The 27787-nt window shown below is 39.1% G+C and overlaps 1 protein-coding gene and 1 pseudogene across 2 annotated transcripts; one reads left to right on the forward strand and one right to left on the reverse strand.

The window, feature by feature from the left end:
- Nucleotides 1-1655: 1655 nt before the first annotated feature.
- On the forward strand, nucleotides 1656-20893 carry DUSP11 (dual specificity phosphatase 11). Its single transcript, XM_082643165.1, has 9 exons — nucleotides 1656-1879; nucleotides 3267-3342; nucleotides 4307-4438; nucleotides 7425-7548; nucleotides 10870-10930; nucleotides 17432-17478; nucleotides 18083-18158; nucleotides 18387-18569; nucleotides 20404-20893. Exons 1-9 carry the CDS (start codon nucleotides 1779-1781, stop codon nucleotides 20597-20599), a joined length of 996 nt encoding a protein of 331 aa, XP_082499291.1. The 5' UTR covers nucleotides 1656-1778; the 3' UTR covers nucleotides 20600-20893.
- LOC309815884 (RING finger protein 11-like) lies at nucleotides 13928-16116 on the reverse strand (annotated as a pseudogene). The gene is made up of 3 exons: nucleotides 16096-16116; nucleotides 14310-14643; nucleotides 13928-14103 (listed from the first exon to the last, which is right to left on the reverse strand). The product of its transcript is annotated as an RING finger protein 11-like (transcript).
- Nucleotides 20894-27787: the final 6894 nt, after the last annotated feature.

Raw genomic sequence — 27787 nt, forward strand, 5'->3', positions numbered from 1 at the left:
CAAAGTGGGCTAAATGATGTTAGGAAAAACAATGGAAAAGATGAAAGAACGTGGATCGAGGAGGGAATGGGAAGTCATTGTTTAATGGCTATAGAGTCTCTGTTTGGGATGGTGCAAAAGTTCTGGAAATGGTAAATGCTGATAAATGCCACCTATGGGTGTTTGGTTTTAGCTGATCTTCTTCCATGAAAGGGTTTGGAGAGATTCAGAAACTATGCTGCTGCCTCCATCTTTCTGAGGTCCTGCTCCGTCTTTTGACATAATTATTTTGAATTTGGATAGTGCTGATGGTTGCACAGCATTGTGAATGTATTTAACGTCACTGAATTGTATACTTGAAAATGGTTGAAATACTAAATTTTGTTTTATGTATATTTTACTATAATAAAAAAAAGATGAACAAACAGCATAAACCAGAATTAGGTAAGATGATAGAATTCAGGACAGAATTCAAAATAAAAGAAAAAATTTTCAGAACTGAAGACTAAATTTAAAATAATACGAGTGGGGACTTCCTTGTTGCCCAGTGGTTAAGAATCCGCCTTCCAATGCAGGGGATGCAGGTTCAGTCCCTGGTTGGGGAACTGAGATCCCACATGCTACAGAGCAACTAAGCCCGCACGCCGCAACTACTGAGCCCACGTGCTGTGGAGCCCACGCACCACAACAAGAGAGCCCACGAGTCGCAAGGAAGATCCCACGCACTGCAACGAAGAGCCCACGTGCTGCAACTAGTACCCGACACTGCCAAAAATTAATTAATTAATTAATTAAATTAAATAATATGAGTGAATGAACATAATGGATAATGCCTTAAGAGAAACAAACAAGAAAAGGAAAAAATTTTTTTTAATCAAAAAGAAGATAAAAAGAATTTTAGAGAAATGGCACACATAAAAGATAGGCAAAAAGAGTCACATTTTATTGTAATCATTTCTGAAGTGGGAAGAGAATTTTAAACATTGGAAAACCCTTTTATAACTGTTATCTCAGTTGGCCCACCCTGATAGAATATTTTTGAAAGGTTGATTAGGCAGATTAGATTGATTGAAAATCTTTCAGTATTTAAAGTTTGCGTCTCTTTCATTCCAGAAATTCTATGTCTAGAAATTTATATATAGCTATACACATGTATAAAGATGTTCACATTGCAGCCTATCTGTAACAGAGGACAAAAACAAAAAATAAAAAACAAAACCCCAAAGTGAAAACAACTAAAAGTCCATCAGTATTGGACTGGTCATATAAATTATGTAATGTTATGCAGCTATTAAAGAGAATAGAATGGATGTACGCAAAAATTGGGAAAATCACTATGCAAGACAGATTGTAGACTATGTATAGTATGCAGCTCTTATATAAAATACAGGATATCCATTACGTACAAATACAGACAGGATACAACAAGTGTGAATATAAGCACTTAAATATCTGAAAGAACCACACAACAAACTGGGAGAGTTGGACAACTTTCCATGTCCCTTCTTATTGGAATTCTGAAGGCTACACACACGAACTAATGGACCTCTGCTACCATCCTCCGGCTAAGGCGGGAATTGCAGTCATCAGAGTCCTCTTTCCTAATGAAGCGTCTCAGTCCGCCGGCGTGAGGACGTCATCTCGACGGGCCGTGGCGCATGCGCAGTAGAAAGAGTCCCGCGAGCTGGGTCGGCTTGTGACTAGGCGCTTGTGGTTCGGGGCCTTGTGCTGGCAGCGGCGGCGCTGGGTTGGCGACTTTGGCACTCTTGGTGTTGGGTGGGCGGCATCTTGGGGGTCACATGAACCAGTGGCATCATGCCCGTGGGCGCTGGGGTCAGGGTCGCGGCTTTTCCGGACGTTCGTCGGCCAAGAAGAAGGGCGGAAACCACATCCCAGAAAGGTAATAACGCCTCGGCCCCTGGGCGTTGCCGGTGGAGCTCAGAGGCCCTGGGCCTGGGCTTCGTCTCTTGTGCTGTCTCCTGTCCCTGTTGCCCCCGCGCGCTGCCCCGTCCGCGCTGTGCTCGGGGGTATTGGTCGTCACAGTGGCTGAAAGGGACAGTGTGAGATGTTCTGATTTCCCCCCATCGTTTTAAAAGGGAGGCTCTGGCCATTGCTCCTCGGGTGAAATGCAGAGGGACTGCTTTTTAAGATGGGACTGTGAGTGTTGGGGACACTCCTTAATTACCAAAACGGAATCCCTTTCTATTCCTCAAGCTGTGTTGTTTTGCCACAGAAAATGTGAGTAAGAGGAACTGGAACTAAGTTTGAGTGAAAAAACGCACGGGTACTGCCGAATTTTCCATCGAAACAGTTGATTTGCGTTGTCTCTGGGAATTATAAAGGGCGCACTGGTGCTTCCTAACCGGTGTCATTTGAGAGATCTACCTCTGTACGTTCAAATGCGTAATTTTGAGACTTTGATGATTTGTGCGGTAAACCCTTTAATTCCCTAAGACCTTCCTTTCCTCCATCTCATAGCCCATTAAGCCCGCTTCAGTTTATCTCCTGAATTTCTTTTGAATCTGTCAGCTCTTCCTCAACATCCTAATACTGAACTTGCCTGTCTGTTGCAATTAGGTCCTAACTCGTGTCATATATCTTGTTTCCTTCCAATCCATTCTTCACACAAGAAACCTTAAAAGCAAGTTGGAACATTGCTCATAGACAGCGCTCAAAACCATTGTTTTGAGAATAGAAAACAAACTGTTGGCCTTTAAGACTGCGTGGTCTAGAATCCTCTCTGCTTCTCTAGCCCCATCTTGTGCCACTATTGCCCTCACTTTCTATGCTTCAGATACACTGAATTAACCTTAGTTCTCACTCATCTTACAGAAGTCAGTTCAGATATTATTGTTCACTGTGATTCCTAGCATTAAGGAATTTTATTATCAGGTTTTGTATGAGGACTAACACTAAACTGTGATGTGGAAGAATTGAGTTTAAACTATTTCAGTCAACTCGCATGTATTAATGATAGTATTCAACATCGGGCTAGGTTTTATCAGGGATACAGAAGTTCTGGCCATCTCTCTGGTTTTAGATATCCCTTATTTGTTGAGACCTTTGCATTGTTTTGTTTCCTTTTATCTGTTTTCAAGATGGGAAAACAGGAACAGGGAAGTATAGCTTATTACTAGCTGGGGTTGAATAGGTGGAGCAGCAAAATGCAAAGCAGAAAGAAGAGGGACCTACTGTAGAGGGATATGATTTCCATTTTCAAGGCGCATTCATCCTATGCAGGGAGACAGCCTAACATAAAATTTGCCTAACAAAAGATATATTAATAGGTGGAAAGACTATCTCCCAGTTGGACAGCGGATGCCTGGGACTCGTTTCATTGCTTTCAAAGTTCCTTTAAAAAAGGTAAGCAAAAGTTAATACCGTATTCTTCCAGAAATCTGAATTCGCCATATAGAGCCCTGGCTCTCAACCCCGTCGTACTCCATTTTCCCTTTTTATAGCAAATACTTTTTAATACCTCCTTTACTATCCAGAAATGGAATTCATAGATAAATAGAACCTACTTTTGTACTTAATTAAAAAAAAAACAATGTAATGCTCTAACTATAAATAAAGAATAAAGTAATTTATAAGAAAGTAATATATACCTCCGTATGTAAATGTTTGGGGATGACTATACTAGAAATAAAGAAATAGTCAGTTACTTGTACCATGAATATAATAAACTATGGACTTCGATTGATAATGATGTGTCAGTGTTGGTTCATGAATTCTCACAAATGAAGCACACTGGTATGGCATGTTGATAATGGGGAAGGCTGTGTGGGATGAAGGAGAGAGGGTATAAGTGAGAACTGTGTACTTTTTGCTCAGTTTTGCTGCGAATGTCAAACTTCTCTAAAACCAGCCTACTAATTTAAAAAGAAAAGTGTGTTGCCGGCACTTGAATAACCAAACAGATCAATGGAACAGAGTACATCAATAAGCCAAATACATAAAAGAATATTTAGCAGTGAAAGCCATCCTTCATATAGGTAGATATTCAAGAAGTATTTATTTATGTGTCTAGTTACAGGCACTCTGCTTGGAGCTGGCAATCCAGTGGTAGGCAAAACTGATGTGGTCCCTGCCTTCTGGGAGTTTACAGTCTGGTTAGGAGACCAACATGAAATAAACAAACATAGAAATAAATGTATAGAAGTGAGCTTATTTTCTTCCGTCTAATATCTCTGGAAGAAAGGATTGTAATATCGCTTGTAAATTCCAGAGGAGGAAACATTACTTTTAATCTCATATGTTAGCATCACAGGGTTTCAATAAATGGATAATATAATAAAGGATTTTAAACACATGCTCTTTCTGACAGAGTTTTGAAAAGAATCTCGCTCCAGAAGAACGTTTTTCCCCCTTGGATCTTTTTAATCAAATCCAAGAACAGAATGAAGAACTTGGACTGATAATTGACCTAACGTACACGCGCCGCTATTACAAGCCAGAGGTAAACGGAACCCGTAATTGAGAACGACCTCCTTTCTGATACTGTCATAATACATAGTAATTCAGTAGTCATCATCTTACGCTAAGGTGAATCCTGGCCGCCTTTCATGGGTTCGGAAAGGGAAGCTAGTGGTTTCCTTAAATACACATTTGTAGTTGCTGTTTCAAAATGAGATGAAAGATATGAATTGGACTATAGTATTTGGCAGTAGGCCCTAGATATGCTTAAGAAATTCTATAAGCTTCCATGTTCTGTATTTTGAAAATGAAGTAAACTTTTAGTAAGAATAGTGGTAGCCTAAAAGGAAAGAAAGGTATGTCCATTATGTCTTTAGCACTTATTTTAAGCAGTTGCCTGAGCATGTTTAAGCATCAGGGTAAAAGACAATTGTTCTCTAAGTTTTATGCTTTCTTTTCCTAATACCTACCATCTCATATTGTACAGAAACCCATATATTCTCTTGGCCCATGTAGGACATACCAGTGCAAAAGAATTATCCTTCTTCTGACCTGTTCCGTGGCCTTGGGAGACAGTAACACCTAATGTTTGTTAATGTTTGTATAGCAGTTTGCCATTTAGAAAGTTCTTTCATATCCATTGACTTAGTTAATCTTCACAACAATCCTTTGCTGTTGAAGTGGAAGTAGTACTGAGATCTCCTTCTGAGTGCTTACTCTGCACTAAGCTCAGAGGATAGACAACTACAATTACTAATTTTACAGACGATGAAACTGACTCTCGGACAAGGAAGAACTGAAATTTCAACTCAATTATTCCTCTTTTTTTATTGTGGTAAAATATACACAAATCACATTTATTTTAACCATTTATAAATATGCAGTTCAGTGGCATTAAATACAGTCACAGTGTTGTGTAACTATCACCACTGTCTATAACCAAAACCTTTTCATCATCCTCAACAAAAACTCTGTAACCATCCAACAGTTACAACCCCATTTTCCCTCCCACCAGCCCTTAGTAACCTCTATTCTATTTCCTGTGTCTATGAATTTGCCTCTTCTAGGTACCTCGTGTAAGTGGAATCTACAATATTTGTCCTTCTATGTCTGGCTTATTTCACTAAACCTAGTGTTTTCAAGGTTCATCCACGTTATAGCATGTAACAAAACGACATTCCTTTTTTGGCTTAATAAAGCCCATTGTGTGTATATACTGCATTTTGTTATTCATCGGTTGATTGACACTTGGGTTGTTTCCACCTTGTAGCTATTGTGGATCATGCTGCTATGGTCACTGGTGTACAAATATTTGTCCAAATCCCTGCTTTCAGTCCTTTTAGCTGTGCAGTGTAGGTGGTAGCAGAGCTGTTGGATCATATGGTAGCTCTACGTTTAACCTGTGAGAAACTGCCAAACTGTTATCTACAGTGTCGTCTTGTTTTTAAACAATTATCACAATGTTTAAACATATACAAAAGTATGCAAAATACTGGGAGTGTTCCTTGTATACCCATGAACTCATCCAGCTTTAATATTTACCAACTGATGGCTGTCATATTTTATTTATACCCCCACCTGTTTCACCGTATTCCGTATTATCTTGAAGCAGCTCCGAGACAACGTGTAATTACACCTATACATTTTTGGTGTGTATATTTAAAATATAGGACTTTTATTCCTTAATATCATTTTTTAATAGTAAATACCCAGTGAGTGCTCAAATTTGCAGTTATCTCCTAAATGTCATAAAAAATTGTTTAGAATTTTGAATTAGATCCAAATAAGGTCCACACTTTGCCGTTGGTTGTTAGGTCTCTGAAGCCTTATTTAATCTATAGGTTCTCCCTCCATGTCTCTCTCACTTTTCTTTTCCGCCTTGAATTTTATTTTTAAAGAAACCAGGTAATTTGTCCCATCTAGATTTTGATGATTACATTCCGTGTGTTGTTAACATATTCTTCAATCCTTTTATTTCCTGTAAATTGGTAGTTGATTAGAATGAAGCTTGCTTGTTTTGTTTTGACAAGACAGTTTCATAGGTGATGATGTGTTCTTCCATGGAGACATATAATTGCCTCTTTGTGTGATATTAGCAGTCACTGATGATTCATACCTACATCCATTAATTCAGTTGAGGATTCAAAAAATGGTGAATTCTGTTGTTCTTTTTTCACTTATTAGCTGGGTATATTTCTGTCAGGAGAAGATTCCCCTCATCAGCTATTTGGTTGCCCAGTTGTAGAGGCATGATTCTCTTCTTTTATTTAACAGTTTTCAAAATAATGAGTTGATTCACAAATATCCTCCAGTGGTGACCAATTTTTTAAAATTTATTTATTCATATCACCGTAGACTCCGCTACAGTTATTATTCTAACTGAGTCCGTATCTTTGGCCAGTTGGAGCTTCTCAGTGACTCCTGAGTCCTTTTGAAATGACATTTGTTGTTTCTAGACTTTTTCAGTAGTCAGAGCTAGGAATTATGTATGTTTGTTTTTAATATAAAATATGTCATAGGTCCATACTGCTACTTTCCATTTATTTTCAGAACTACAGAATTTTCACTTATCCTTTTCTGTCTTCTGTTGATAGTCTACTTTCTCGTACCCCAAGAATACCAGTCCTCAACAATGCCTGAAATTTGCTCTATTTCCTAGTTAGAATCCAAGTTCTTCTGACTCCATTCTACTATTCTACTTAAATCACAGCTGCTTTATGGCCCTTGAAATGTAAGATAGAAAATAAATGTAGGTAGAACTGTTTATATCGTTTTGAGTTACATGTGCATTCATTCACATAGATTTGCTTTTCCTTTTGCATGCCTAGTAACTGTCCATTCTGCAGTTTTAATGAAAATCAAGTGATACTTACTGGTTAAAGCAGCTTTGGAAAAAATGGCTCTTATCAGAATGACTGACATACTAAGTTTAATGTCCTCTCTTGGTTTATCGTCTGCCTTCTCTACTTAATTTTTTATTCTTTCCCTACAAAGGAAATAATACATATTTTCATGGTTTTGCCTTATAGGACTTACCAGAAACTATTCCTTATTTAAAAATTTGTACAATTGGGCATCAGGTGCCAGATGATGACACTATTTTTAAATTCCAATGTGCTGTTAATGGGTTTTTGAAAGAAAATAAAGATAATGGTGAGTTGTTTTTTTTGTTTGTTTTTCCCTTTACCTGTACTTTGGTATGCATTGTGAGTGGGGTTGGGGATTTGTAACATTTTTAATAGTTCTGACATTAGGCCTGTTGTGTTTGATAACATTAACATGGAAATGTCAGATGGTGCTAATAGAGTACAGTGTTTTTCCTGTTTATGGTCACAAACAATTTAGTTTAGTTTGGAAAGTGATTTTTGTGAGAAATACGAACTGAACTAGCTTACTTATCTCTTTTTTTAAACTTTGAATGTAAAATACATAAAAAAATAAAAATGTTCTTTTGTCCTATTTATTGGTTGAGAGGTGGAAGAAAAGGTTAAGACTCTCGGGTTCTTAGCGTATATAAAAGACAAAACAAAAAGCAAAGGTTCGGAGTGAGACAGATCCCTAGAAGCAAAACAAAACAGAGTGGACCAGAAGAGTGGCTTCCTCATCATATGTGTTTAAGATATTTTTGCTGCTTTTACACTTTGGGTGCAAGTGAGGAAGAACACTACCACCTCTTATCTTCAGACAGGAAAAACTGAAAAGGCTGGTGTTTTCTTGTTTCCACTTTAAGATCTACTCTCTTGATAGTAGGCCTTAATAGCGTCTGAATTTTAAGCATCCACTTTCCTTTTTCTACCATCTAACTATCAGAAGGAACATGGTATTTGCCATGTTTTAAGACTGAGGAATCTTTTGTTTTTGGAACACCACTGACCCACATGAGAAAGTGTTCGTTTTGTCCTCTTTCTAAATTTAGCCTGAGGAGTGTGCACTTTATTAAATAAACCTAACAGACAGTAAATATTCCATATATATATATATAATGATGCATATATATACATAAAACAGGGAGTAGCGAGAAGGAATAGAGATGGAGGTGGGAAGATAGGAGATAGGAGGTGAGAGAGAGAGGGAGAGACTGGAATTTCAAGATAAATTTTCATTCTATAACCTGGTTGCTTAATGCAGGTCCTAGCTCTTAAATATCTTAAGCCCTATTCTCAGATCTTCCCTGTACTTCAGCTTTAAAACATGAGAGGCTTGGCCTTGCCTGTGATAACCAGGGTGTCTAGAAAGGAGGCAAATTCTCTGATTTGTGTAAACTGTAGTCACAGAAATGTGACCTCTTAAGATGTTAGGGTGCAGCTGCCGGCCTCCTCACTTCCTCCAGGCTCCTTTGTGTGTGTTCTGTCTGCTCCGCGTGGGCTAGAAGATCCTTACAAGTGCATGAGAACACGTTTGTAAACCTTGATTGTTCACATGTTATACCAAGTGTAGTCCATTGCATATGCTGACTCCTCTGTGGGTCTTCTGCATGCAGTGGGCTAACTTCACCATACTCTCTGCCAATGCAGTCTCAGGACCTTAGTTATGATCCATTGGTGGCTTCCTCTGCTATAAGCCCCTCCCACAGATGCCAGGCTTACTGATAATGAGGACGAGACTATACTATCCACTCCCTAGAATTCGAAGAGACTCAGACAATAAATTGTTTTAGTAAATCCCGAGAGCCTTATAGGTTTGTTGTTAGGGCACGGGGATACAGAGGTGACTAGAAGTCTTCGTTCAGTAGCAACTTACAGTTATCTAGGAAGATAAACATGTAGTGACTATAAGTGGGTTAATTATAATAAAATAATCAAGTGCAGCAGGAATATAGGGGAGAAATTGAGGAAGGCCTGACTGAGGAGACAGCGTTTGAGCTGGGCTTGGGGGAAGAGGATTTTGCCAGAATGAGGAAAGGACAGCACAGGTATTGGGGACAGGTACCAAAGGCACAGGGCTTGAACTTGTGCTCTGGAGGGGCAGCCTCTGGTGTGACTAGAGGGTAGTGTGAAAGGGCAAGGAATTCATACATTCCTTTTCAGCAAATATTTATATAACACCTTCTAAGTTGAAGGCACTGTTCGAGGCAGTATTAACAGTTCTTGCCCTTATGTACTTTACATTCTAGTGCGGGAGAGAGATGAATAAATAAGTAAATATGTGGAATGTCAAGTGGTGGTAAATGTTTTGGAGAATAAAAAAACAAGATGAAGAGGTGAGGGAATGTGGTAGGTGATCAGGGAAGTCCCCTCTATTACGATGTCGATTGAGCAGAGCCTTGAAGTGAGAAACAAGCCATTGGATATCTGGGAGAGTGGAGATGGGTTGGGAGAGTGTGTTCTGAAGCAGAAGGAATAGTAGGTGCAAAGTCCCTGAGGCACGACTGTGCTTGGCATGTTTGAGGAATAGTAAGGAGGCCAGTGTAGCTGGACAGGGGAAAGTGAGTGAGGGCAGGGCAGTAGAGAATGGGGTCAGGGAGGCTGGCAGGGGAAAGGAGGGAGGTGGAGGATGGAGGTCCTTGTAAGTCATAGTTTGAACTTACCATTCAGTTGGAGAGACAGACTGATACTTGTTTATAAAGAGTTCTCAATGCTGTGCTAAAAACTTGGGCTTTATTCTGTGCTAAGTGAAGATGTTTAAGCAACAGAGCAATCCAGCCAGGTTTCTATTTTAGAAAGATAACATCTTCCATGTGGAGGATCAGTTGAAATAGAAGAGATTGTTAGAACTGTAGGGCGGTAGTAATCCAGGCAGGAGATGACGAATGCCAGACACTACCTAGTCACAGACATACCTTTTGCAGAGAACAGCTACGTGTTGTTGTTTTTTATTTACTTTCTCAAATAATTTTTTTTTAAGTGCTGGACCATGTAATACTGTGGCATAGTTGGAAAAATCTGAGACTTGATTCTAGTCTTTTTTTCTGTTGCCTGCTGTGCAGCTTGGGCTTAACGTCTCAAGCCTTACTTTTTCATTGTGAAATAAGCACGGTGCTACTTACCCGAGAACTGCACAGGCACATAGACCCTTGGCGTGTGAGGAGCAGTGAATGAGAGAAGGAATGGAAGTGCTTTGGGACCTCAAGAGCCCTTCAGAAACTGTTTGTCCTTTTTAATATTGAGCATTAAAAGTGAAGGCATTCCATTTGTTTCACTCAAAAACAAATTCCAATCTTCTGATAGCCTGTTTTTTTTTTTTCCACTCCCTTTTTCTGTAGTCAAATCAGTTCCTGATGGGCATTCTCCAGTCCACACTATTGCATCTGATTGGAGGCTATGCAAAATTTCCCAGAGACCATGAATTTTGACTTTATAGTAGTTAATTCTTCATAGTACATTCCTTCAAAAACACTCTTTTCTTCAGAGTTTTTCCTTTTCAGGATATTGGTAGTGTTGTGATAACTAATAAAGGCTACTCTTCAGAAAATTGTATAACTTGTTTTTAGTGTATCTACTTTGCTTACTGAATTCCATATTTCCTGTTTTATAGACAAACTTATTGGTGTCCACTGTACCCATGGTTTAAACAGGACTGGCTACCTCATCTGCAGGTGAGTTGCCAACCCTAAGAGGCAGGCCATGTTTAAATTGTTGTGTTTACGATAGTAATGTAAGCTAATGTAAGCTGAATGCAAAAAATTTAGTCAGAACGGCTTCCCTGGTGACGCAGTGGTTGAGAGTCCGCCTGCCGATGCAGGGGACACGGGTTCGTGCCCCGGTCTGGGAACATCCCACATGCCGCGGAGCAGCTGGGCCTGTGAGCCATGGCCGCTGAGCCTGCACGTCTGGAGCCTGTGCTCCGCAACGGGAGAGGCCACAACAGTGAGAGGCCCGCGTACCGCACAAAAAAAAAACAAACAAAGAAAACTGCAGTCAGAGAGATGTATGAAGTGCAAGGCAATTTTGCCCACTACTCAGAGGTTACCACCAGTAATAATTTAGCACATATTTTTTCAGACGTTAAAGAATGGAGATATAAGCATATACAATGGTCCCTTGGTATCTGCAGGGAATTGGTTTTAGGGCTCACCATAGATACCAAAATCCTCGGATGCTCAAGTCCGCTATGTAAAATGGTGTAGTATAGTCGTCCTTCCATATCTGCAGGATATGGAACCGTTGGATATACAGAACTGACTGTACATATGATTTAATGGTATAGTATTTAGACATTCTGGTTTATAATTTAATATATGATGGACATCTTCCTATGAAAATATTTGGAGACCTCATTCTTATTTATTTATTTATTTATTAATATTTTTTTCCTCAAATTTGCTTTATGTAGTTGGATATAAATTAATGAACAAAAACTTACGCAAGATACATGTAACAATTTAATAGAACCTGATACTCTAATTCTTTCAGTTTTTCTCAAACTCATCATGGGGCTCGTAAGAAAATTAACCAACATGGATACTACTACAGTTGAATGTCAAATCTTTAAGTGCTTATGACATACTAAATTCTTCTATAATGTACTTATGAAGAACCCTTCAAGAGACTGTGTTTTGTATGTAGAAAAGTGTTAAGAGTCAAATATTCAACTCAATATAAAATAATAAGAAACACTTCTGATTTGTTAGGTTGAGATTGCTTCTTCTTTTACTAATGAATGATTTTTTTAGCTGTAATATCACTGAGCTGAACAAATATGTCACCTTCGAGTACATAAGCAAAAATAAACACAATACTAAATGGGTAAAACATTACAACTACATCTTTAGTAGTCCATCTCTACTTCTAACACTTCAGAAGCTTAGAGATTCAGAGTGGGCTTACATTAATTGCAAGAAAAATATAAAGGAGAAATTGCTTCTTTTTTGATATCACAACTGTGAAGTTGTGATTATACAAATTCTGCATTTGTGTGCAAAACGTGAAACACATTTATCTTAATTCTCCCTGCTTAGAATTGTCAGTCAACTACCAGGACTTTCCTTCCAAGAAACAGAGACTGAGGTGTGTTTTATATAACTTCAGTAACCTCAGCACTACAATAAGAAGACATGCAGTATCCTTTTGCTGTGGTTGAAGACAACAGGGAAGGAGGTCACAGGAAAGAATAACTCAAAATTGTTACAACTGAGAAACTTTTGTCAGTTTAACTATGGTGCCACTTTCATTTTTACCTAAGCATGGTGGCATAATTCAAGCTCAATAAATCAGAATTCTTAATATTTAAAATCTACCTTAACTTTTAATTATCACTGTGTTAACAACCAAAAGAATCAGATGAAACACATAAGGAAGGGTAATGTTAAACCCCACTTTACTAGAGTTAGTTTCTGGACACATTAACTCATTTTTTTTATAGAAGAGGGATAGTGAATCTCAGTTTGCTTACAAGGTAGGAGGTCACTTTGAATTCTGCATTTCTTAACTGCAAACAAATATAGCACTTGTAACAGGTTATAAATAAACTGGTTTTCAAGCGCAGAGCCAGCCCCAATAGTAACAGTACACTGTTTAAAAAGACCTAAGGCAATAAATTCCATTTCCAGTGGAAAAAGAGAATCATATGGTCTTGGACAAACAATTCTGATGGCTTACTTAACAGTCACTCAGTAGTTCTTCCTGGCTCATAGAACTTTATGATTTTTTTGAGGAGTGAAGCATTCAGCTTTAGTGGATAAATCCTTGTTAGGCTAAGACAGTCATTATTATATCCCTCTTTGCCATGAATTGTCTTATGAATGGTCATATCAGTCTGTTTCGGCAAATAAGTAATTAGGGGAAGGCTGTTACTGTGCTTATGAGAATGATATTTTTCTCTGAAGAAAGATAAATATGCATTAGGAAAATGACCATTTGGACTCTTTTTCTGCTTCCTCCTTGTTTTGTGAGAATATGATACTTGGTTTTACAGCAGCCATCTTGTGACCATGAGATGATAATATGCCAATAATGACAAATGGTAGATTAGAAAGAACCAGCAAAGACGGAAAACAGCAACATCAATAGGAACAACAATCACAGCAAAAGGACAATGGGACCTTAACTGTGGAGTTCCTATAACGTAAAAAATAAATGCTCTGTGTTTATTCTAAAAAAAAAAAAAAGAACCATGCAAACAAGCTTAAAACTACTTTTTTTGTGCCAGTGTTATATAAAATGTAGCTTTTAATAAAACCTTGACCCAAATGCCAGCAACTTAGGAAAAGAATTTGGGTAGGGGGAAGCAGAAAGTTATCTCACGTAGGAAAAACAACCGCTATCTTTATCCTAATCTTTGACACACAATTGAAACATATATAGGTGCTGTAACACTTTACACAAATCCTATGTACTGGAGCAATAACAAGATCTAAATACAATTATATTTTTAAACCCTGGGTGAAGGCTTTCCATGAAAATAGCATCCTACTTTTCCCCCTAATTTCTAAACTATCACGTACTTTTCCCCAGCATCTGCAGCCGTTCAGGAATTTTTAGGAAACTTTCATGCATGATCTTCATTCCTAATCCCCGGCTCTGTCGGCTCAACGACAAAAGATCAAAACCACCAAAGATGATGGTTCTCTTGAAGTCAGGTGAGAGACACTGACTCAGTTAGACTCGTAGGACAAAAGCAGTGCTGCATCAACTGTCTCCATGCAGGAGGGGCACGTAAGGGATCTCATCAGCCAGTCATCTGTACAGCCCAGGTGATCTGCATACACAGCAGAAATCAAACTGGGTTCTCGTAAGCGAAGTCCATCATACAGATCACACAGTCCCGGATCTTTTTTTATAATATTAAAAAAATTTTATTTATTTGGTTGCGCCGGGTCTTAGTTGCAGCCACTGGGCTCCTTAGTTGTGGCATGCAAACTCATAGTTGCGGCATGCGTGTGGGATCTAGTTCCATGACCAGGGAATGAACCCGGGCCCTCTGCATTGGGAGTGTGGAATCTTTAGCCAGTGCACCACCAGGGAAGTCCCCCGGATCCTTTTTTCTGATCCATTTCTTTCAGGGTCATAAACTCCTTTAGGCTGATGCTGTATGCCTATTCTTTGAGCTATCCTATTTTGTTCCTCTCAGCTGAGTTGCTAGGCGAGTCTGGCTAGGTGTTGGATGATAGACCAAAACTGGAACTTGATCCAGATATGGCAGCAGCGGCTCCTGATCCAGCTCCATCCCCTTGCCAAAGCTAGCCCAGTTGGACTGAGACTTGTGAGGCAGGGAGATGTCATCTGAAGTGGGGGACTTAAGGCAGTTCCCCGTCTTCCGGGGCTCGAGTGTGTGATCTGTGTGCTGTTTTGACAGTCTTCCAACCTCATTCTTTTTTTAAAATTAATTAGTTTATTATTTTCATTTATTTATTTTTGAATTTTAAAAGTTTATTTAGTTTTTATACAGCAGGTTATTATTAGTTATCTATTTTATACATATTAGTGTATATATGTCAAGCCCAATCTCCCAATTCATCTCACCACCACCGACCCCCGCCCTGCCCTGCTTTCCCCCCTTGGTGTCCATACGTTTGTTCTCTACATCTGTGTCTCTATTTCTGCCTTGCAAACCGGTTCATCTGTACCATTTTTCTAGATTCCATATATATGCATTAATATACAATATTTGTTTTTCTCTTTCTGACTTACTTCACTCTGTATGACAGTCTCTAGGTCCGTCCACATCTCTACAAATGACCCAGTTTTGTTCTTTTTTTATCTCTGAGTAATATTCCATTGTATATACGTACCACATCTTTTTTGTCCATTCATCTGTTGATGGGCATTTAGGTTGCTTCCACGCCCTGGCTATTGTGAATAGTGCTGCAATGAACATTGTGGTGCATATGTCTTTTTGAACTATGGTTTTCTCTGGGTATATGCCCAGTAGTGGGATTGCTGGGTCATATGGTAATTCTATTTTTAGTTTTTAAGGAACCTCCATACTGTTCTCCATAGTGACTGTATCAGTTTACATTCCCACCAGCAGTGCAAGAGGGTTCCCTTTCCTCACACCCTCTCCCGCATTTGTTGTTTGTAGATTTTCTGATGATGCCCATTCTAACCGGTGTGAGGTGATACCTCATTGTAGTTTTGATTTGCATTTCTTTAATAATTAGTGATGTTGAGCAGCTTTTCATGTGCCTCTTGGCCATCTGTATGTCTTCTTTGGAGAAATGTCTATTTAGGTCTTCTGCCCATTTTTTGATTGGGTTGTTTGTTTTTTTAATAGCTGCATGACCTATTTATAGATTTTGGAGATTAATCCTTTGTCTGCTGATTCGTTTGCAAATATTTTCTCCCATTCTGAGGGTTGTCTTTTCGTCTTGTTTATAGTTTCCTTTGCTGTGCAAAAGCTTTTAAGTTTCATTAGGTCCCATTTTTTTTTAAAGGCTGCATTGTTCCTTTGCTTACTGATGAACATATAAAAGTCAGAAGTTTTTGATATTGTAAAACGTCAAAGTAATGAACATTCCTGTGTGAACACCTATGAATATATATGCTTTGTCTCAGTTAACTTCACTCAGAATGGGACTTCTGCATGAGTTTATGCCCTTATGCTTTTGGTGGATGTTGCTACACTGTACCAATTTATGGTTGTTCATTCAGGAAGTACTTATTGAGCACGTGTTATGTTTAAGCACTGTGCTGGGCGCTAGCAAAAAGACTTCTGAAATTTTGTGAGTGAAGAGACTTGACCTGCCCTTTGTGAATTCTAACAGTCCAGAGAGGGAATAGATATTCAAGGATCATACTCTGCATGTAGAATTACAACTCTGACAAGTGCCAGGGAGAGGGACATGGTACCATGAGAGCATATTTTAGGGAGGATTTGATCTCATCCTGGAGATTAGAGAAGGTTTATTTAGGGATGTTTCAGCTGATATCTGAAGGATGAGTAGGTATTAACCAGATAGGGACATTGGGGAGAGATTTCTGAGCATAAGGAATAGCAAAAGACCCTACAAGAGGAAAGCATATGCTGTGTTGGAGGAACTGGCCAGGAAGGTGGGGCTGTTGGGGGAGCATGTGATTATAATGGAACTACAAGTGTGGGTAGGGGCTCGATCGTGCAGGCTTACGTTTAAAGTTTCAGACTTTAAGAGTAATAGAAAACCATTGAATTTTTTTTGTTGAAGGTGAGTGTGTGGAACATACCCAATTGCATTTTCAACCTATCATTTTGCTACCGAGTGGAGAATACACTGCAGGGCGAAAGAGTGGAAGCAAGGAAACCAGTTAGGAGACTTTTGTAGAAATTGGGCATAATGGTGGCTTGGACCAGGGTGTGGTGGTCATTTTGGTGGAAAGCTGTGCACAGATTCTAGAGGTATGTAGGCAGCTTCATTGTTAGCACTGGTGGTGGGTTGAGGATGAGGCCGAGGGAGAAATAGCCGTCAGTGATGGTGATTCCTAAGTTTCTGGCTCCTATGGTTGGTTAGATAGGGTTTTTTAGATATGATGTTAATATTTATCCTAATTTGTCTTTTGTTATTTGTTGGTTCTTGATGAATACTCTGTCATATTAAGTTTCCTGTTTTGAGTGTACAAAGCATTTTGATCGAAACTGACTGTTGTATGTTATCAGATAACTTTTTTTTTTTTTTTTTTTTTTTTTGTGGTACGCGGGCCTCTCACTGTCGTGGCCTCTCCCGTTGCGGAGCGCAGGCTCCGGATGCGCAGGCTCAGCGGCCATGGTGCACGGGGGGGCCCAGCTGCTCCGCGGCATGTGGGATCTTCCCAGACCGGGGCACGAACCTGCGTCCCCTGCGTTGGCAGGCGGACTCTGAACCACTGCGCCACCAGGGAAGCCCCAGATAACTTTTTAACATCTGCCAGTTTGGTCCTGTATTTTATTCTCTTTCACTTATTAATTATTGTATTAATGTAAATAATTATATTAATAGATTTTCTAAAGTTGCATTATCCTTGCGTCCTTGGAATAACGCCTTTTTGTAATCATTGTATATATCATTCTTTAGTAATTATTGATTAGATGTGCTGATACTTTCTTAGGATTTTTATATCTATATTTGTAAAGCGAAATTAGACCTTTTTTGCAAAACCTTGATTTTTTCTTTTTATTTACAACTGATTCGAATTTTGTTGTTTTGTAGATATTTGATTGATGTAGAAGGCATGTGGCCAGATGATGCAATTGAATGTAAGTATAAGGGTTGTCACTACTTTTACCTTTTTATAAAATTTGAAGGTATAAGTGTAGGGGAATTTCTCAAATTTTGGAAAAAGAGAAAAGTTTGTAATTCATTTGTTCTGACATAAGATAACCTTTTACCAAAAGTTTATAAAGGGATGTATCTGGAAATAGCGAGATATAACAGCCTGAATAATTAGTCAGTGGATTTCAGCATTTTTTTTTTCTTTTTAAAATTTATTTATTTTTGGCTGCGTTGGGTCTTCGTTGCTGTGCGGGCTTTCTCTAGTTGTGGCGAGCAGGGGCTACTCTTTGTTGCGGTAGGCGGGCCTCTCATTGCGGTGGCTTCTTGTTGCGGAGTATGGGCTCTAGGCACACAGGCTTCAGTAGTTGTGGTACGTGGGCTTCAGTAGTTGTGGCGCATGGGCTTAGTTGCTCTGTGGCGTGTGGGATCTTCCTGGACCAGGGCTCGAACCCCTGTCCCCTGCATTGGTAGGTGGATTCTTAACCACTGCGCCCCCAGGGAAGTCCCTGGATTTCAGCTTTGATCTGCTTTCTCTGGGGAAGATTTGCTTTTTGCACAGTTATTTCTAACAGCTCGTCTGCTCCTCAGTATTCAATAGGAGCCGTGGACATTGCTTAGAAAGACAAAACTACATTGAAGACCTTCGGAATGGTCCCATCAGAAAGTAAGTTGCATTTTATATGTGATATTTGTGGTTAGGAAGATCTACTTTTATATCCTTTAAGTTGCACATACCCCTTCTTCTTATAGCTTGTTTACTTGCTCGAGGAAACCTAAACAAATAGGAATGGGGGGAGGATGGAATTGTTATTTTCACGGGCCAAAATATAGTCACTAAATTGGCTACTGAATTTGCAGACCAGTAATATTTTGTGGAAACATTCTGTTTAAGGAATCGGGATTCCAGTGTATCCAGAACAAGTGGTTTTGAAGACTCAGCGCGTATGATGGAACCAGGTCACACAGGTAATAAGTCTACTAACCAAGGACTGAAGTATAACCTACGTCAGACCCCAGGTTACCCAACATCTCGGCATTTCCGTACCCAGACCCGAGATTTGCAGCAATCAGAAAGGTATCTCTGCTTTCCCTTTTTCTAGAATTGAAATAGAAATTAATATTATAAATTAGTGCAAACACATTATAATGTGAAGAATTGGTGTTTTCTTGCTGATCAGTGTCAACCAGGAGGTATTGTTTGTTCCGTATTTTGCATTTAGGGCTGGAAAATCAAGTAAAGGAGGGGGAACAGGTGATTTTTCAGAGGCAGTTGGGAAGAGGACTTAGAAATTTTCATTGATTCTTAAACTTAGTTTAAGCCAATAATTTGATGTGGGTGTCAGAAAGGATCTTACATTCTTAGGCTGCAGTAATAGTGGTATAGTTTTCAGAATAAAGAAGGCTGCTTTATTTAAAGAGTAAATTAAAATTACAGGGAAAATGGTAAAATTTCCAGTAGAGAAACTTGCAAAGGGATTGAACACATAAATCACAAACATACTTTTACTTGGGAAACAGGAAAAACCTCAGTACAATTAAACAACAATAGTTTTTGCTGTTTTGCTATTAATTTAGCAAGTTTTTGACAAGGTAGTCCACTGTATTGATTGTCAGGCTGGACTTGGGTTTGCATCGTGGCTCTGCTGTTCACCCTGTATGTGATCTTGAGTAAGATCTCTAAATTCCTATTTTCTTATCAGTTAGATAGAAATTTTAATAATATTATAAAATTTTAATAACATATACCTTGGGATTGTTGTTGATTATTACATGAGTTAAGAAAGTACTTTAGCACATTGTAAACTTTCAGTTTTCAAAAAGATGTTTTGGCATTTTAGCAGATGTAAACATTTCAAAAAGGTGTTGCTTGTGTTGCCAGGGGCACTGAAAAATGGTATAGCCCTTTTGAAACATAACTGTAATAGCCATAAAAATGTTCATACCTGGTAATTCCACCATGAGGTTACAGAAATACGTAAAAATATGGAAAAATCTACATGCATTTAATCATTCAGCACATTTCTCAAACTCCCTACTATGTATCAGACTCTGGACTAGGTGCTTAGGATACAGTTGTATATATTCTGGGATGTTAATCCCAGCATTATTTACAGTAGTGGAAAAATTGGTAGCAGCTTGCATTTCTAACGATGAAGAATAGCTAAGTAAATTATTATATTCATACTATGATATTTTATAAAGCCATTGAAAGTGAAAGCTTACTTATGATAAGTGAAAATAATAGGTTATGATTCAGCAGTCAAAAAAAGATGCTAGGGGGGAAAAGACCAAAAGTAAATATTAACCAGTTTACTTAGATTAAGTGGGATTGAGGGGTTTTTGGGGGTGTTTACTTTTCTCAGATTTCCAAATTTTCTTTTGTATGATTATATTAGATTTACTGATGTTTCTTTTGAAACAATTAAATATTAATTTTCCAAATTTGCTGCATGTGCCATGGTTAGAATTTCTACATTTTATAATTAATTTATATTTGTATTTACTTATAAAGTGAAAGTAGGTTCCTGGTTTCAAAAATAAATAGCTTATTCTGTTTCATGTCAACCCTGCCACACTTGGAGGGAATGTATCTGATTAGAATAGTATGGGCATTTATCTCTATAGGGAAAGGTGGAAAGGCTTCTGGGAACCTACAGTGTGCCAAGGCATTGTGGTGGGTAATTGAAGTATATCATCTTAATTTACCTTCAAAACAATCCATGAAGATGGAAGGTATTATTACCTCTATTGTATAAATAACTACGAAATCCAAAGATTAAGCAATTTTATCTGCTAAAATCACACAGGTAGAAAACAGTAGAACCAGAGTATCTATGTATAATTTTATAAAGCTTATTATATATATTTATTAAAACTAATAATGGTGTATTACTTTTGTTTTGTTTAAGAAAATTTTCACAGAATCAGAACAGTTACCAGAGAGGCCATATTCCTCCTCCTGGTCCCCACGGAGAGGACTGTTTCCACAGGAGGTACTCTTGGAAGGTAAAGCCAAACGCCAGTCAAGCAGCACAGAACAGAAGGTGGTATCCTGGCAGTTACTACAGACTACCCTATCCGACCTGTTATAGATGGACCAAGTGACACAAGCCTACCCTGGAAATCTATCTGGAGACAGAACAGGACTGAAGACAGCCAGAGTGACTTTTTATAAAATCAGATCAAATGAGGTTTATAATCTATTTTAGTGCTCCCTTATGTGTTCAAGCTTAAGGAAAAATTATATTGATACTTAGGTCCGCTGATAAATTTGCAGTATTTACAACAGTGAAGGAAGTAATCTGTCATTCCAGTCTTAAATTTTTTTAAAGGAGGATGATATTTTAGAACTGATAAAAGTAATAAAGAACATCCCTTGTAAATTATTTTTAAAAATTCTCTTCCTTTTCTGGTGTATTTCCTTCTGACTAGACTTGTAATGTTAGTGTGTGTGTGTATGTATGTGTGTGTGTATGCATGTGTGTGTGTGTGCAGAAAATTTATAGTGTTTTTGTCATGTTCTGTTATTACCCAATCATCAGGGTATCTTCCCCCCCGACCTCCCCGGCCCCAAACTGTTCAAGATTTCTATTAAAATCTACCTAGGAGATAATCTCTTTAGAATCTAATCACTATTTGTAATTAGTTGTAGTATTTTTGTGATTAGACATTTCTTTCTTTCTCTTGGCAGTCTATTGTTGGATTTGACCAATTTCCTTTCACTGAATTGTCAGATACGCCATCTAACACTGGATAAACTTTTAGGGATTGATTGTCAATTGAGCAGGAGAGACCAATTGGTAAACATAAAAGCTAAATGCTGGGTAATTTACCTGACAGGGTAATTGTTATCAACTGGGTGGAGCTACCCAGAAAACTTGAAAACTTTTATAGACTATAAAGGTTGCTTGATGAACAGAATAGGGTGCGACATTTAAAGCCTGGAATATCTGGGGAGACTTGCATGGCTCCTTGTGTTGTTGCTTCTTTGTTGAACGTAACCTGCTGCAGTCTTTCTCCACTTGCCTCTCACAGTGGAATGGTGCCTTGACCTTGACTTTTTCTAAGTTGCCCCTTCTGCTAGTTTACCTCTGGAACACACAGCTGGATCATGTGGGAGGTGTTAATTATTTTTAGTTGCAGAGGAAGCCAGAAACCTTTGTTTGCTCAAGAAAGGGTCTAACTGTCATGACATCATAAGCCTTGGTAAATATTTGATGAATACGTGGGCAAATTGGCTTCATTGTTTAAGTCTCTGATTTTGAAGCGTTGTATCATGGAAAGTCTGATACTGCATATGATGGTTGTTTTCTCTGTTCTGTGTTATAAATGAACAGCATGTGGAACCTGACCCTAAGGCAGTGCTCGAACTCAGCTACTCCCTGGTCTGTGTCTGATGGGCTCAGTCAGGTTGCTACCTGTCATCTAGGTGGTGGCTCAGAAAGTTTTTTTCTGCCCGCCACATTTAACAGAGATACAAGAGTTCTTCTTGCCAGAAGGCTGCTCTGTGGAATTGTTCCTTCACATACATCGTGAGCTCTCCCTTGGAAAGATACTGGCGCAGCAAGACAACTGGTGAGGCAAAAAAAGAACCACCAGGGACAGGCATGGGAGTCCAGCTAATCTAATAGTTTTAAGGAGTTCCTTGGCAAGCAGTTTCTGAGGAGGACATTGCCAGCAGAAGTGTCATCTTAAGCACTGCCACCTTTGAAAACCTTCTTTGATCGTGTTGTCCTCTCTGTCCCCATCCCATTTCATTTATCAACACAGCTTATTGAAAACCAGTCTCCTTTTGCTATCTCGTGTCTCATTTATTCTTAAACACACTGTGTTTCCGGCTTCTGCTCACATCACACCACTGAAAGTCCTCTGGCTAAAGGGACGAGCAAACTTTTTTAAAGGTCTTTAGTGGTCTGTTTAAGCTTTTAAATTGTTTATTTTTATTAAAAAAAACACAGGTAAGTATTGGGTTGGCCAAAAAGTTCGTTTGGGTTTTTCTGCAGGATGTTACAGAAAACCCAAAAGAACTTTTTGGCCAACCCAATAGTTTAAAATTCAAATAGTTCTACCGCGATTTCTATGCAAAAGAGTAGTCTTCCCATCAGCACCCCTGCCCTATCCCCTGATTGTTACTCCCCAAGGACAATCACTTTAAGTATTTTTGCATTATTTTCTACCCAAAGGCAACCACTTTAAGTATTTTAGCATTATTTTCTAATATTTGCCTCCATATTTAAATACTAGGCTTATATTACCACGTCTTGATTTTTCAGTTTCTGATACTATCTGTTGACTTCCTGCTGTGGAAGATGGGAATTTAGCTCTTTCACATCATCTGTCCACATACACACTTCTGTTCCCCTCATCTTTTCAGGATAGTTATTTCCCAACTTTTGGTTATATCAGTATTCTAAGTTTATGTTATTTGCTAGGTATCATTCACCTCTGAACCATCGTGTACGAGTATGTTTCCATTCTTACACCATTTTGTCCCCTTCATTTTTGTTTGTGTCTTTTCCTATGAACCTATCACTAATGCATCCTCCAAATCTCTAACACCACTGTAACATTTCTCAGTGTGGATAGGGTAAACACATCAGATTCTTTTTTGTTTGAAATCTTTCCTGGATTGATTGGACTTGTTCTTGACCTGTTCTAGGTTGGGCACTGTTTTTAGTTTGCCAGGGCTGCCATAAAAAAGTACCACAGACTGGGTGGCTTAAACAACAGATGTTTATTTTCTCACAGTACTGGAGGCCAGAAGTCCAAGATCAAGGTGTTGGCAGGGCTGGTTTCTTGAGGCCTCTCTCCTTGACTTGTAAATGGCCATCTTTTCCCTTGGTCTTCCCTCTGTGTCTATGTCCAGATTTCCTTTTCTTATAAGGATACCAGTCATATTGGATTCATGCCCACCCTAATGACCTCATGTAAACTTACCTCTTTAAAGACGCCATCTCCAAGTACAGTCACATTCTGAAGTCCAGGTGGTTAAGGACAGCTTCCACATGTGACTTTTGCGGGAGCACAGCTCAACACACGACAGGCACGTTGGTGGTTCTCTACACCTGGGGCATAGCTCTTGCCCTGAGATTTCTCTTTGCCTTCACCCTGGTCCTTTCGTACACCCTCTTCTGTTTCCTGGATCCACAGCTGCTGCTTTCATGGTGTACTTCCCTGTTTGGTGGAGCATATCCTTCCATGGTTTCCCAAAGATGAATGGGATGTAAATTTTTTGAGGCTTTTGCATGTCTGAAATGGGTTTATTTTATTCTTCTACTGCATTGATAGTTTGATAGACTGTACAATTGTAGGTAAGCACTTTAAAATGCATTTATTCATTGTTTTCCATAGTTCATTGTTGCTGTTTGAAGCCTTGTGCTATTCTGATTCCAGAACTTTTATTTGTGACCTGTAATTTTTCTTTCTGCAAGCTTTAGGATCTTTGTTTCAGGTGTCCTGAAAGTTCATGATATGACTTAGTGTGGGTATTTTTTAAATTCATAATGCTAGATACTAAGTGAGGTATTCCAGTCTGGCAGGCTATGTGCATCAGTTCTGGGAAATTTTCTTTTCACTTCATCTTCTCTGTTTTCTTTTTGGGAAACTTCTATTAGTTGACTATTGGATTTTCTGAAATGTACCTCTAAGTTAATTATATATATTTTTTATTTTCCATTTTTAATCTTTCCTTTCTTATTTTTTTTAAATCACAAGAATTTTATCAGCTTTATTTCCACCCTTCTGTTGATTGTTTAGGTTTTCTGCTACATATTATATACATATTTTTTCTACTATATGTTTTAAAAAAAATACATTTATTTATATATTTATTTTTGGCTGCATTGGGTCTTTGTTGCTGCACATGGGCTTTCTCTACTTGCGGGGAGCGGGGGCTCTTCGTTGTGGCGCGCGGGCTTCTCATTGTGGTGGCTTCTTTTGTTGCCGAGCACAGGTTCTAGGGCGCGTGGGCTTCAGTAGTTGCGGTGCATGGGCTCAGTAGTAGTTGTGGCTCACGGGCTCTAGAGTGCAGGCTCAGTAGTTGTGGTGCATGGGCTTAGTTGCTCCGCGGCATGTGGGATCTTCCCAGACCAGAGCTCGAACCTGTGTCTCCTGCATTGGCAGGCAGATTCTGAACCACGGCGCCACCAGGGAAGCCCCCTGCTATATGTTTTTAATCTTCAAGAACTAGCTCTTCTTTTCTGAATGGTTTTTTCCCCCAGGCACTTCATTCTTTCATTTTTTTTTTAAATGAATGCATTATCTTTTCTCTCTCTAAAGTTATCAATTTTTAAGTTTCTTCTGTTCCGTGTCAGCTGTTTTTGTTTTTTGTTTTTTCCTGTTTGTTGATGCCTTTCTCTCCTGTTAGATGTGATCTTGAAATATCTGGTGATCTTTGCCTGTCATTTAGTATTTAAGATTGAGGCACTCAGAGCTGATGGAAGTGTATGGTAGACTTGTAATAAGGTGGTCAGTCACCTTGACTTTTTTGTTTAGCTTCCCCTTGCTGCACACAATTAGGTTTTATTTTTCTCCATTCTGAGAGTTAATATCTTTGAAATTTTTATTGCTCTCTCTGTCTACCATTCATCATCCCTCCCATTCTCTTGTGAGTTCTTAATCTTTAGGAGTCTTATCTTCTTTGTAGGGTTTGAGTAAAGAGTAGAGATATAGGCATGAGTTCAATCTAGCCAGTGTAATGAGACTTTGGCAATTAAATTGGTTTGGGGTTTAACCTGTCTGGTAAGCTTGATTTTTATGCATCATGTCCCAGGACTGTAGGCCATTCAGTGCCCTAAGTCATGATTTGGACCCACAAAATCAACTACAAACACTCCTGCTATGGAGGTACGCCCTACCTAGATCCTGTCTGAACCACCTTTCTAATGTAATTCTAACAACTGCCCCAGAATTATGTCCTAAAACAAGCTCATTAATGTTATTCCCCTCTTGGAAATCTTTAATGGCTTACGGCCTTCAGAATCCATTTCCAACTCTTTGTCAGGGCCCTGTGTGATCTGACTCCCAGCTGACTTTTCAGAGCCTCTGCTGTGTTCCACTCCATTCTTCAGTGTGCCAGCCGTTTCTTGACCACAACATTATACATGTTTATGCCACGGTATCTTTGTCTTTCAGGTTGTTCCCTTGGCTATAATGGCTCTCCTATAGCCTCTGTGAACAAATCATTCTTGAAGCCCCCTCTCCTCAGTAAAGCCTTCTCTCCCAACCCTACCCCCCTACTGAATTATACTCCTTTTTCTACAAGGTACCTTGTATCACTATTTAGCATTTATTTCATTTATATCTCCTGTTATGTGAAACACAGTTTCTAAGAATGGTCTCAGATTCCCTCAACCTCCTCCTCCTCCCTGAAGGTGCCATCTGCCACCTGGACCACACTCCCCTGTTTTGCCTTTGCCAGCAAACCTAATTAGCACTCTCTAAGCTGACTAGAGCCCAAGTTAAACTCTGGGCCTCCATACCAAGCCCTGTCCATTCTCAGCCATCCCTCCATGTTAGAGTTGGAGGAAATGCTACATATCAGGCCAAAACTCTGGCTTTCTGAGCTGCCAGAGAAGGGTGAGATGATGAACAGGAGTGTAGAGGAGTTGGCTCCCATGGAAGGAGCCTTGATTAATGAAATGTGTAAGACAGGAGGAAGCCTGGCAGGCAAATTCCCGCAACTTTCTCCCTTCTGTGGATTACTCTTAGGAATGGTTTTCCTTTCAAGCCTCCCATAGAAAGTCCAGCCTGCTGAGTGAACACATATACCAAACAACCTGTGTGTCTTTTTGTCTCATTGTGAAGCCTGTTCCTCACCCTCACAACTCTGTTCTTACATACCCCAAATAAAATACCAGCATTTTAATCCTTGCCTCAGGCTCTGCTTTCTAGAGGCCCTCAGCAAGACAAATGTAACACATTTAAAATTCATGAATGTAGGGACTTCCCTGGTGGCACAGTGGTTAAGAATCTGCCTGCCAATGCAGGGGACACAGGTTCGAGCCATGGTTCAGGAAGATCCCACATGTCATGGAGCAACTAAGCCCGTGCGCCACAACTACTGAGCCTGCACTCTAGAGCCTGCGAGCCACAACTACTGAAGCCCATGCACCTAAAGCCCGTGCTCTACAACAAGAGAATCCACTGCCATGAGAAGCACGCACACTGCAACAAAAAGTAGCACCTGCTCGCCACAACTAGAGAAAGCCTGTGCGCAGCAATCAAGACCCAATGCAGCCAAAAGTAAATAAATAAAATTCATAAATTTATTATTTGTTAATAAATCTGGCAGTCATAGCTGTTAATTTTTCAACCACACATATGAGACCAAGAAGTACCAGAACTCTTCCACTGACTTGACATTGAGATCCTACAAATATTTATACCTTTTAGGAATACAGAGATGTCAAAACAGTTTATCAAGAGGTAGAGGTTTCATTTGGGGGGTTATTTTCACATGACACAGGAATGGTTCCAGTTGCTCACATTGTTACCAGCACTTATATTGTCAGTTTTTTCATTTCTTTGAGCTGTTCTAATACAGATGTAGTGTTGTCTCGTGATTTTTAAAACAGCTTTAGAGATATAATTGACATATGATGCACTGTACAACTGTTAAAGTGAACAGGTTGATAAATTTGACATGTATACATCCATGGGACCATTACCACAATTAAGATAGAACACATCTATTGATATTACCCCAAAGATTCCTAGTGCCCCTTTGTAATTCTCCTTTTCCACCCCAGGCCCCCTACCCAAGCCACCAGTGATTTGCTTTGTCACTATAAATTAGTTTTATATAAATGGAGTCATACAGTATACACTATTTTTATGTCTGGCTTTTTTCTTTCAGCATGACTATTTTGAGATGTATCCATGTTATTTTATGTAGCAATAGTTGATTTCCTTTTTACTGCCAAGTTGTATTCCACTGTATGGATATACAGTTTGTCCATTCACTTGATGAACATTTGGGTTGTTTCCAGCTTTTGGTGGTCACAGACAAGTCATTGAACTGAGACAACTTTTTTTTTCTATGTCTATTTTTTAACTGACTTTACTGAGGCATAATTTTATAAAATGTACTCTTTAAAAGTACATAATTTGATGAATTTTGACAAATTCATACTCCCTTTTAACTAACACCACATCAAGATATAGAACATTGGGGCTTCCCTGGTGGCGCAGTGGTTGGGAGTCCGTCTGCCGATGCAGGGGATACGGGTTTGTGCCCCGGTCTGGAAGGATCCCACATGCCACAGAGCGGCTGAGCCCGTGAGCCATGGCTGC

This window comes from Mesoplodon mirus, assembly GCF_964341445.2.
Source record: "Mesoplodon mirus genome assembly, chromosome: 14".
Taxonomy (NCBI): domain Eukaryota; kingdom Metazoa; phylum Chordata; class Mammalia; order Artiodactyla; family Ziphiidae; genus Mesoplodon; species Mesoplodon mirus.